General features: G+C 42.6%; 1 protein-coding gene across 1 annotated transcript in view; it reads right to left on the bottom strand.

Moving 5' to 3' along the window:
* Positions 1 to 12618, bottom strand: part of FRMPD3 (FERM and PDZ domain containing 3) — a 553251-nt gene that overhangs the window by 218133 nt on the left and 322500 nt on the right. The window contains exon 11 of the mRNA XM_044268648.1: positions 636 to 815. Within this exon, the coding sequence (XP_044124583.1) occupies positions 636 to 815 (180 nt within the window). The remainder of the gene's footprint in view (positions 1 to 635; positions 816 to 12618) is intronic.

Genomic DNA, 12618 nt, shown 5'->3' with positions numbered 1-12618 from the left:
GATGTCCCTTAATCATGTGCCAGTAAAAAGTGCACCCCAATTGTGTGTCAGTAACAAGTGCCCCCCATAGATAGCCCCCCAATCATATGCCAGTAGCCAGTATTGTACCATATAAAAAAATAAACACTTATACTTACCTCCATGGCAGCGATGTGATGCAGGCCTCTTCTGGACTGTGTCCCGCGCTGTATGGCTCAGGCGGCGTGATGACGTCAGCCTATCAGAGGAACTGGGAATGCCTCTCCCTCCCCTGCCGCACAGCACTTCCATTTGTATCGCTGTCCTGAGGACGGAGATACAGATGACTGTGGGGATGAGTGCGCTTATCTCCCTGTGCTCTGCCCCCACCCCCAACTTGTGAGCAGGGCCATGCTGCCTGGTGCGATCGCCTCACTTTGCCTAATTGATGGTGCAGCCCTGCTGGCGTCCCTTAAAATTTTGCGCCCGGGGCATAGGCCCCCCCAGCCCCCCCCCCCCCCACGCTATGCCACTGCTACTATACCCCAGTGTTGTGCCTGTCCTTGGACAAATATCCCTGGTAAGGACCACCAATACATTGCTTGTGGGGATAATACACTAGGAGAGAGCCTTTGTTTTTTTCTTCACATACGGTTCACAGTCAGTGTTCTTTTTACCTTTGTATCAGTGACGCTTGTCTCAACACGTGCCACTCCTTGAGATTCTCTGAACAACTGGACTTTTGTAACTTGGCTGAATTCAAACAGCACTGTTGTGAGATTGGTCTTCAGATCAATTACATGACTGATACCATGTCGTGGACCAACAAGAAGTGTAGTTGCTGGAGTTTTCTCATCCTGAGATAAAAATGACACAATATCAAGCACATAGAATGAGAGTCAGGAGATGAATGCCTGATAATCAAATGACATCACCATCAAAGTTGAGTGCAGTCGAAGACAAAAACCATGTGAAATTTAGATTAGTTCCATATTACTGCAATTTAATATTATATACTCTTTTTTTTTTTGTCATAAAATTTCACAGATGTTCTTGGTGAAATATTTAGGAGCTGTCCGATTTGTACTATTGATGACCTATCCTCAGGATGGGTCATCAATATCTGATCAGCAGGGGTCCGACATTGAAGACAAGGTAGTGCTTATATGAGAGCTGCTTCCTCTGCTCTGTTTAGTTGCTCACAGCAGAAATTGCAGTGGTGAGTAGGTGAAATTACAAGCATGGCATCCCCATTCACTTCTGTGTGACAGCTATGTCTGTTCAACTTCAAGTGCATAAGAAGGAGCGGTCCCTTAAACCTGAATAGGGACACAATACTGGTAATTACACCTGTTCACTACTGCAATTTCTGTGGCGAGCAGGTAAACAGAGCAGAGAATGCAGCTCTCTTATGAGCACTACCTTTTCTTCCAACAGCTGATTGGCAAGGGTGCCGGTGTCTGACCCCTGCCGATCTGATATTAATGACCTATACTGAGGATAGTGTAATTTCAAAAAGCAGGGGCACATCCAGATTAAGTAAGAGTGCCTGCTCACGGTATGAGATACACCTCAACATAACTTAGATGCATCCATCTCCAGTGCAGGGTTATTAAACGCTGGTATTAATAAATTACCCCATATGTATCTATGTCGTTTTTTAAAGGAGTTGTCCGCTTTTTACTATGGATAACCTATCCTCAGTATAGTGTGGTTCAAAGAAAAGAAAAAAGAATACCGAAATGGGATCCGCACATCTAAAATATATCAAATTTATTTAAAGCAACAGACACAACAAACCATGCATTAAAATCAGGGCCATGTGAACCATACATGTACACATGACACCCTGACTCACCACAAAAGTCATAAGCATGCCCCCACATCAATAAATATATGACAATATAAAGTGCATAGAATCCATCAACAATAAATAAAGAAGCTAGAATACTTATCATAGAGGTAGCATAGTGGGGGTATGTGTGGCGGTCAGGAAAAGAGTCCAACGCGTATCGCCAGACTTGCTGGCTTCCTCAGGAGTGCCTGGTCCAAAGTGGCACATAGTCTGGTATATGTATAGGCAATAATCAATGATGATAATCTTCACCTGCGTACCAGGTGCCCATGTGGAGAGTAGAGGGCGGTAACAGCCTCACTCTCATGGAGGAGGAGAGAGGAGGAAGAGGGGGGGGAGAGAGAAGGAAAGGGGAGACGGCGCGGCATATCTGTAATGATGTATGTGGGGCACTGTGGGTGAATGAACAAGAGCGGAGGTAAAGAAAAAAGCAAGTGAACAGAAAATAAAAATACATAAGCGCATATAGACAATGACTAGATTCAAATAAGAAACCCAATACAAATACATAATCTAATGTTCAAAAACCTACAGAAAGACTTGAAAACAGAGAAACACAAAGACATTTATGTATAAGTGAAGGACACGTGAAAAAATCTTTTGTGAAAAGGTCAAGAATAATCCATACATTCAATCCAATAAGGGATCGATTATGATAGTGAGAAATCATAAACCAAAAAGATTAGTATTATATGTGAAGGATACCTTCAATGTCCTAAATTAACCCTCTATTATAATTATATTATTAGTTCATGCACAAAATTAATTATCAGTCTGATTAGACAGAATATATCAATTAGGTTACATGATTTACACCCCATATTATGTGATTTAGTAAACATCTCTATTTTATATTCTTTATGTTAAGATTTTTGTATTTAATTTTGATATTATTTATATTACTATGTATTTTTTTTATATTATTTTGTATTATTTTTTATATTATTTTTTATATTATTTTTTATTATGTTTTTTGTATTATTTTTTGTGTATTTTTGTATTATTTTTTGTGTATTTTTTGTATTTTATATATTACTTTGAATTTCTTATTATATATCTATTATTTAAAATGATTGATTACTGTATTTTATCGTTTTATATTCCATCCTATACACGTCATTATTTTAAACTTTATTTTATAAACATAATTTTTTATCATAATTTGCCGTATAAGATTTAACGAGAGAGAAAAAAAAAAAAAACGTCGGCCCTGTCCCGGGCAGTCAAGGTAATGGTAGACATATGTTGTTGGATCCGTTTCCGCAATTCTTGTGAGGTTTGCCCCACGTACAATTTCTTACATGGACAAATAATCCCATGTGAAAAAATATCGTATATGGGATTATTTGTCCATGTAAGAAATTGTACGTGGGGCAAACCTCACAAGAATTGCGGAAACGGATCCAACAACATATGTCTACCATTACCTTGGCTGCCCGGGACAGGGCCGACGAGGAGAAACCTCTTACTTCTGTGGCTACACATTTTTTGGACCATCACGGTGATGCACATGTTTTTGCCTCTGCACATGATCTTCTGGCTCTCCGATCTGGGTCCGCCAGATCAACTCTTATTCCACTTCACACTGGGAATGGTTATATATAGTTTACAAGGAATTCTTTGGATCACCGAGTGGGAGGACTTCTTCGCTAGGATGAACAGCGAAGGATTTGTGATATTGCCCTCATCCATATTTGTTGGACTGTATTGACTCAGTGCAGCACCTCTAAAAGTGCTATTATTCGCAGCATATTTTCTCCCCCCTCCCCCTTTTTTGGTTTTTGTCTGGGGCACTGTGGCTGACAATACAGAACGTTTTTTTTTTTTGTTTGTTTTTTCTCTCTCGTTAAATCTTATACGCCAAATTATGATAAAAAATGAAGTTTATAAAATAAAGTTTAAAATAATGATGCGTATAGGATGAAATATAAAACAATAAAATACAGTAATCAATAACTTTAAATAATAGATATATAATAAGAAATTCAAAGTAATATATAAAATACAAAAATAACATTAAAAATAATACAAAAAACATGATAAAAAATAATATTAAAAATAATATTAAAAATAATAATACAAAATAATATAAAAAAATATATATATGGTAATATAAATAATATCAAAATTAAATACAAAAATATTAACATAAAGAATATAAAATAGAGATGTTTACTAAATCACATAATATGGGGTGTAAATCATGTAACCTAATTGATATATTCAGTCTAATCAGACTGATAATTAATTTTGTGCATGAACTAATAATATAATTATAATAGAGGGTTAATTTAGGACATTGAAGGTATCCTTCACATATAATACTAATCTTTTTGGTTTATGATTTCTCACTATCATAATCGATCCCTTATTGGATTGAATGTATGGATTATTCTTGACCTTTTCACAAAAGATTTTTTCACACGTGTCCTTCACTTATACGTAAATGTCTTTGAGTTTCTCTGTTTTGAAGTCTTTCTGTAGGTTTTTGAACATTAGATTATGTATTTGTATTGGGTTTCTTATTTGAATCTAGTCATTGTCTATATGCGCTTATGTATTTTTATTTTCTGTTCGCTTGCTTTTTTCTTTACCTCCGCTCTTGTTCATTCACCCACAGTGCCCCACATACATGCGCACTTGGCGATTTAATTTCGTCATGTCACTTCCGGTATTTGACACGCAGCAGGGCCCTTTGAGTCTGCGCGACTTGCCGCTTCCGTTGCTTGGAACGCAGCATGGGCCGGCTCGGCTGCACGCATGAGCAGACGGCACTTCCGGACGCCGCCTGTCTCAGCGTCTCTCAGCAGCCATGTCCACTCATTCATAACAGATATGCAGCGCCGTCTCCCCTTTCCTTCTCTCTTTCCCCTTCCCCCCTCCCTCTTCCTCCTCTCTCCTCCTCCATGAGAGTGAGGCTGTTACCGCCCTCTACTCTCCACATGGGCACCTGGTACGCAGGTGAAGATTATCATCATTGATTATTGCCTATACATATACCAGACTATGTGCCACTTTGGACCAGGCACTCCTGAGTAAGCCAGCAAGTCTGACGATACGCGTTGGGCTCTTTTCCTGACCGCCACACATACCCCCACTATGCTACCTCTATGATAAGTATTCTAGCTTCTTTATTTATTGTTGATGGATTCTATGCCCTTTATATTGTCATATATTTATTGATTTGGGGGCATGCTTATGACTTTTGTGGTGAATCAGGGTGTCATGTGTACATGTATGGTTCACATGGCCCTGATTTGTTGTATACAACGATTTTAATGCATGTTTTGTTGCATCTGTTGCTTTAAATAAATTTGATATATTTTAGATGTGCGGATCCCATTTCGGTATTCTTTTTTCTTTTCTTTGAACCACACTATACTGAGGATAGGTTATCCATAGTAAAAAGCGGACAACTCCTTTAAAAAACGACATAGATACATATGGGGTAATTTATTAATACCAGCGTTTAATAACCCTGCACTGGAGATGCATGCGTCTAAGTTATGTTGAGGCGCAGGCAGGCCGACCCATTCCCCACCCACGCCACACCCCCTTTTTAAGAAGTGCCGTGGATGGGGAAGAAGTCGCAGATTCAGTCTTAATACTCCTTTATGAACAAATCTGCAACAGATATACGCCAAAAATTTGCAAATTTGGCATATATCTATTCATAAATGACTCCCATAGTTGGTAAGGTTGGAAAAAGACAGAGGCCCATAAAGTTCAAACAATAATTTTACTATGTTGATCTTGAAAGGCAATTGCTCCATATTAAGGAAGACAAATTCTTTCCTGACTCCAAATATGGTAATCAGAATTAGAGATGAGCAAATATTTTGAGATTCAGTTTATTTCAGGTTTGACAAATTATTTAAAAAGTTTGGTTTAGATCCAAATCAATTCTATCCAAAAATAACCTTGCCTTAATTGCCCTGTGAAATATACTATAACTCATTTTAGTTTCCTAAGACTTTTAAGCAAAGATGTTATTTTTTTTGTTAATTTTTTAATGAATTGTTTACAAACTTAGCGCACCATCACATATGTTATGTTGTTTCATAATGCAGAGCTTCCAAAAACTTTCCCTTATCAGGGCTAGATAGTGTTTAAACACACAAGGTGGTATGGGAAAAAAGGTGGTATGTTGAGTGGCCAAACAATATGAGTGGCTGGTTCTGAACAACCGTAGAAAACCTCTCCCTTTTAATTAAAGCAGCAGGAGGACAGCATGGATGTGGAAAGAGTAGGGTAATTGTGGCATGTGGCTGCAACAGTAGTGGCAGCAATAGCAGCATAGAATGGAAGTAGCGGCTGTGTAGCGTCAATAGTGGTGGCAGTAGGAGATTTGCAGCAAGAAGTAGCAGCTACGACGGTCGTGGCACCAGAAGCTATAAGGTATGAAACATATTGTGAGGTAGGCAGACAGAAGCAGTAGCATAATGACGGCATTAACATGATGGCATGATGGCGTCATCATTTAACATGATGGCGGCATCAGTAGCCACATGGTATGGAGCATGATGGTAGAAAGGCAGATAACAGCAGTGGCATGATAGCAGCACCAGCAGCCATACAGTATGGAACATGAGGGCAGACATGCTGGTTGGCAAAATGCACTCCACTGTGGACACCTGGGCAGCTATTAAGGGTAGGGATTTAATTATATGTCTTTCACAGCCCATTGGGTCAATATTTTTTGGGGGTGAGGCAGCACCCTAGCAAAATGGCCAAGTCCTTTTGACCCCACTTTTCGCCAAGATATCGAGCCAGGTCCCACATCAAGCACTTATCCACCTCCTCATTCATGGACGCGGTTCCATCCCAAACAGCAGCATGGCACAGGGATGCTCCCACTCCATCTCCACCTATCACATGTGTCAAGCAGGGCCGGTTTGAGGTGAAATGGGGCCCTGGGGCGAAAAACAATAAGCGCCCCCGATGACACTTGATGACTTTTACAGAAGAAACTGTATAGTGTGGGGCACAGTGTAGGCTATATGTGTATAACATAAACATATTTCACATGAAAACTTACAATTACTTGGCTTGACCCTTGGGGATCTCGGACACTACTTCAACACTTTGGCCGGGGGCTCGGTGGAGCTGATGTTGTGTTTTATCCTAATGAGAAAGATTTCATAATAAGGATTTGAAGAAGGGGCAGAGGGATAGCAGAGCAGGGAGAGGCTGGTGCTGCTACTAGGTGGTCATACCATGGGGGAGTACAGGGGAGTAGCTAAAGGCTCATGGGCCCTGGTGCAAGAGTTAGATTTAGGTCCCCTTCCCTCAGTGCTTTGTGTGTCTTCCTATGTAGCACAAGGGTCTTTAGTCCCCCTCAGGCTCCTGGGCCCGGTAGCGACTGCTACCTCTGCAGCCCCTATAGCTACGCCCTTGGGGGAGTAATAAAGCCCACCATAATGCCCCCCCCCAGTAGAAATAATTCTCCTTATAATGTGACAGTGCAAAAAATACCCCCGTGTAATGCCCCCAGTTGAGCTAATATCCCCATAGTCCCCCCATAATGTGCCAGTATAAAATACCCCTATATAGTAACCCGAGTAAATGCCCCCAGAGTGCTCCTCTCCCCCTCCCTCCTAGTGCCCCCCATAATGTACCAGTATGAAATGCCCCATATATAGTGCCCCAGTAGACGCCCTCAGTGCCCCCATAATTTGTAAATATAAAATGCCCCTTCTCAGTGCCCCCGTACATGACCCCATAGTAGTCCTCTCCCCCCTTCCCCATAGTACTCACCATAATGTGTCCCAGTATAAAATGCCCCTATACAGAGCCCCCATATAAAATAACCGTTCTTGGTGGCCTCAGTAGATGCCCCTATAGTGCCCACCAATAATGTGCCAGTAAGAAGTGCCCCCAATAATGTGCCAGTAAGAAGTGCCCCCATAGATGTCCCCCAATAATGTGCCAGTACAATGTGCCTTCATAGATGCCCCCCAATCATGTGCCAGTACATAAGAGCCCCCCATCATAATGTGCCAGTAGCCAGAGGACCCCCTATATCATGTGCCAGTAGCCAGAGCCCCTATATCATGTGCCAGTAGCCAGAGGCCCCCCAATATCATGTGCCAGTAGCAAGGGCCCCCCAATATCATGTGCCAGTAGCAAGAGCCCCCCTATATCATGTGCCAGTAGCCAGAGCCCCCCTATAATGTGCCAGTAGCCAGAGCCCCCCATCATGTGCCAGTAGCCAGAGCCCCCCTAGCATGTGCCAGTAGCCATAGGGCTCATCCCCCTATCATGTCCCACTAGCCAGAGCCCCCACATCATATGCCAGTAGCCTGAGCCCCCATTAACATGTGCCAGTAGCCATAGCCCCTCCTATCATGTCCCAGTAGACATAGGTCCCCCCAATCATGTGCCAGCAGCCTGACCCCCCATCATGTACCAGTAGCCACCAGTATTGTACACGAAAAATTTTTTTTTAACACTTATACTTACCTCCTTGGCAGTGATGCGATGCAGGCCTCTTCCGGCCTGTGTCCCGCACTGTACGGCAAAGGGCTCAGGCGGCGCGATGACGTCATCTCGCGCCTACGCCGGCCTCTGATAGGCTGCCAGCCTAGTGCCTGCAGCCTATCAGAGGAAGGGGAAGGGACACACCTCTCCCTCCCCTGCCCTGCTGCACAGCCATCTGTATCGCTGTCCTGAGGACGGCGATACAGATGACTATGGAGATGAGCGCTTCCACAATGGAAGCGCACATCTCCGTGTGACACTGACTGTCCTGCCTGCCTATAGTTAGTTGCGGTGTTGGAGCTGGTCAGCCTGGGCTAGAGTAGCCACACAGGCAAGCAGTTAATAAAGTACATCGAGCAGCAAACATCCTACTGGCTGTCACCTCGCCAAATCCAACTGGGCAAGGTGGTTAGCAACAATGGCCACAAAACCCTGGGAAATTTTAACCTGGGGGAAACAACACATGCTGCCTGCATGGCCTTAAAAAAAAAATGCACTGCCTTGCGCAAAATGCTGGCAATGTCCCTCTTTTCATCCATTTTCATGTCATGAGGAACGCTCTCCTGGACTTGCAGTGTTAAAATGGACTGCAGCTGCATTGCTTAATCTGCAATGATCTAACTAACTGGAATTGAACATTGCACATGCTAGAGCGCCTGTACGAGCACCAGAAAGCCATGAATGATTTTGTCATGCACTAAACTGCCTCAGCAGGGTGCATGTGTTGTTTCCAGGTTGGGAAGTGGCATCTCATGCTATTCATGCTATAGTTGTCCCTCATCTCCCTATGCTGACGCTCATGCAACAGGTGGAGATGGAGGAGAGCGAAGAACAGATAACACAGCTTACTGTCCGCCCTGTAGCTGTTAGGGACCGACAATAAGAAACTCCCATGGGGAGGGGGAAGTACTGTCAGCGGAGGAGAATGAGGAGTCTGAGTTGGAGTTGGCGGAGGTTGGAAAAGAACTGGTTCTCCAGGCACACTGGCCAGAATGGCAACCTGTAGACCAGGGGTGCACAACGTTTCCTGGTTGGGGGCCACATTGCCAGACTAAACCAATGACGAGGGCCGCAATTAAAATTTAAAGGTGTATTAACAACTGAAATATTGTACTTATGGCATATTGAACACACATTATATACCATTAATGTCTAGTTACACTTCTAGGACTCCCACCTAATGGGAGAAATACATGAAAAATACATGTGAGCAGCCACAAGACATAGGCATACATGTCTGTTACCAGATGGTTGGGGGCCGCACAGAATGGTATCAAGGGCCGCATGTGGCCCCCGAGCCGCAGGTTGTGCACCCCTGCTGTAGACTTACTTGCTAAAATAGTGACATATTGTTGACATAAAGTAGTTTGATAACTACTGGATAGCCATGTTTTTGCACCCTCGTTATTAAAGTAAAATGGGGCAATTGCTTTATAACCAGGAAACATTGTGTACGAGGTTGCCACTGCTTTTAGCGAGCAGATGCCCCCTGCAGCCCCCCCACCCCACCCGCTCCCACAGTCTCCTCAACATGATGGAGCAATTTTTTCACGAACATGAAGTATTGGAAACACAAAAGATCATGTCCATAGTTGTGGAAAAAATGGTTAGCGAACATAGTGGTTAATAAACATAGTTTTATATATATATATACAGTTGCATAGAAAAAGTATGTGAACCCTCTGGAATGATATGGCTTTCTGCACAAATTGGTCATAAAATGTGATCTGATCTTCATCTAAGTCATACAATAGACAATCACAGTCTGCTTAAACTAATAACACACATAGAATTAAATGTGAACCCCTAGACTAATGACATCTCCAAGAGCTAATTGAAGTGAGGTGTCAGCCAACTGGAGTCCAATCAATGAGATGAGATTGGAGGTGTTGGTTACAGCTGCCCGGCCCTATAAAAAACACACACCCGTTCTGGGTTTGCTTTTCACAAGAAGAATTGCCTGATGTGAATGATGCCTCGCACAAAAGAGCTCTCAGAAGATCTACGAATCAGAATTGTTGACTTGCATAAAGCTGAAAAGGGTTATAAAAGTATCTCCAAAAGCCTTGCTGTTCATCAATCCACGGTAAGACAAATTGTCTATAAATGGAGAAAGTTCAGCACTGCTGCTACTCTCCCTATGAGTGGCCATCCTGTAAAGATGACTGCAAGAGCACAGCGCAGACTGCTCAATGAAGTGTAGAAAAATCCTAGAGTGTCAGCTAAAGACTTACAAAGTCTCTGGCATATGCTAATATCACTGTTAGCGAATCTACGATATGTAAAACACTAAACAAGAATGGATTTCATGGGAGGATACCAAAGAGGAAGCCACTGCTGTCCAAAAAAACCATTGCTGCACGTTTACAGTTTGCACAAGAGCACCTGGATGTTCCACAGCAGTACTGGCAAAATATTCTTTGGACAGATAAAACCAAAGTTGAGTTGTTTGGAAGAAACACACAACACTATGTGTAGAGAAAAAGAGGAACAGCACACCAACATCAAAACCTCATCCCAACTGTGAAGTATAGTGGTGAAGGCATCATGGTTTGGGGCTGCTTTGCTGAGTCAGAGCCTGGATGGATTGCTATCATCGAAGGAAAAATGAATTCCTAAGTTTATCAAGACATTTTGCAGGAGAACTTAAGGCCATCTGTCCACCAGCTGAAGCTCAACAGAAGATGAGTGTTGCAACAGGACAACGACCCAAAGCATAGAAGTAAATCAACAACAGAATGGCTTAAACAGAAGAAAATACGCCTTCTGGAGTGGCCCAGTCAAAGTCCTGACCTCAACCCGATTGAGATGCTGTAGCATGACCTCAAGAAATCGATTCACACCAGACATCCCAAGAATATTGCTGAACTGAAACAGTTCTGCAAAAAGGAATGGTCAAGAATTACTCCACACCGTTGTTCACGTCTGATTTGCAACTACAGGAAATGTTTGGTTGAAGTTATTGCTGCCAAAGGCGGTTCAACCAATTATCAAATCCAAGGGTTCACATACTTTTTCCACCTGCACTGTGAATGTTTACATGGTGTGTTTAATAAAAACATGGTAACATTTAATTCTTTGTGTGTTATTAGTTTAAGCAGACTGTGATTGTCTATTGTTGTGACTTAGATAAAGATCAGATCACATTTTATGACCAATTTGTGCAGAAATCCATATCATTCCAAAGGGTTCACATACTTTTTCTTGCAACTCTCTCTCTCTCTCTCTCTGGGTGGGTCGCAGGGCCATAGTCAGGCGGACTATTGAGCCCCAATCCCCCACAAGAGACACTGGACTGGAGACAGTGGGCGTACTGTGCCCTGTACAGCCAGGAGGCTGTGGGACATTGGCTGAAAAAGCCGCATATGATCACAGGGTGTGAACAGTGACAGGTGAGTCAGGAATTTTGTGTTTAGTTAGAGCCTGGATGGGCAAGTGTTTATTGTTTTGTTTTTGCTGGTGTGGCACAATATATATATATATATATATATATATATACATACATACACAAGTGTATAACAATGACTATACTGGAAAAATGCTCTATAACATCATGTCTGTGGTCCATAGTAGGTAAGTAGATAACTGGTTGAGAAAGTATTGCAAAGAGGCAAAATAAGGGATATAAAGGCACAAAGTCTGCTCATCTGCTGCCACTTGTCAAGGTGGACATACAATCACTACTTGTTTATCCCTAAATCTACAGCCCAGGTCTCCCTATATATCAAGACCCCTCGGTTATACTGTCATTAGATGATAGGGGTGCTGCCAAGACTTGGTGCCTCCCCACAGAAAGACACTATAGCTGCTACATAAAGAATAACAAAGAATAACATGTAAAGGCCATTACAATGTGATCAATACACAGACAGAATTAGAAGTGTATATTGCAGTACCTGTAGCCAGTGCATAATAGAGGCAGTCTACAATGTCTACATTACAATGTGATCCATAAATAAAGACAGAATTTAGAAGTGTATATTGCAGTACCTGCGGCCAGTGCATAATAGAGGCAGTCTGGATGTGCGCGCTGGTCTGGCGTGCCGCCTATTTATCAGTGAGTGAAATTGTAGCGTCCCCCGGGAGGTCACGTGAGCGGGAGTCACATAATCGCTCCCGGAGGTGTGCGCATGCGCATTAGGTAGCTGAGGCTAGTGTGTGGGTTTTAGGAAGTACTAGTCATGGGTGAATGAAGGGATAGTGTGTAGGGTTGAGCAAACCCGAACTGTAAAGTTCGGGTTCTTCCCAAACTTTAGGATTTTTGGACCCCAGACCCGAACATTTCAGTAAAAGTTCGGGTTTGGTGTTCGGCTCTTTCTCTGCGC

The sequence above is a fragment of the Bufo gargarizans genome, chromosome 9 (genome assembly GCF_014858855.1).
Source record: "Bufo gargarizans isolate SCDJY-AF-19 chromosome 9, ASM1485885v1, whole genome shotgun sequence".
Classification (NCBI taxonomy): domain Eukaryota; kingdom Metazoa; phylum Chordata; class Amphibia; order Anura; family Bufonidae; genus Bufo; species Bufo gargarizans.
The sequence above is the reverse complement of the archived record's forward strand: the minus strand, read 5'-3'. Positions and strand labels throughout refer to the sequence as shown.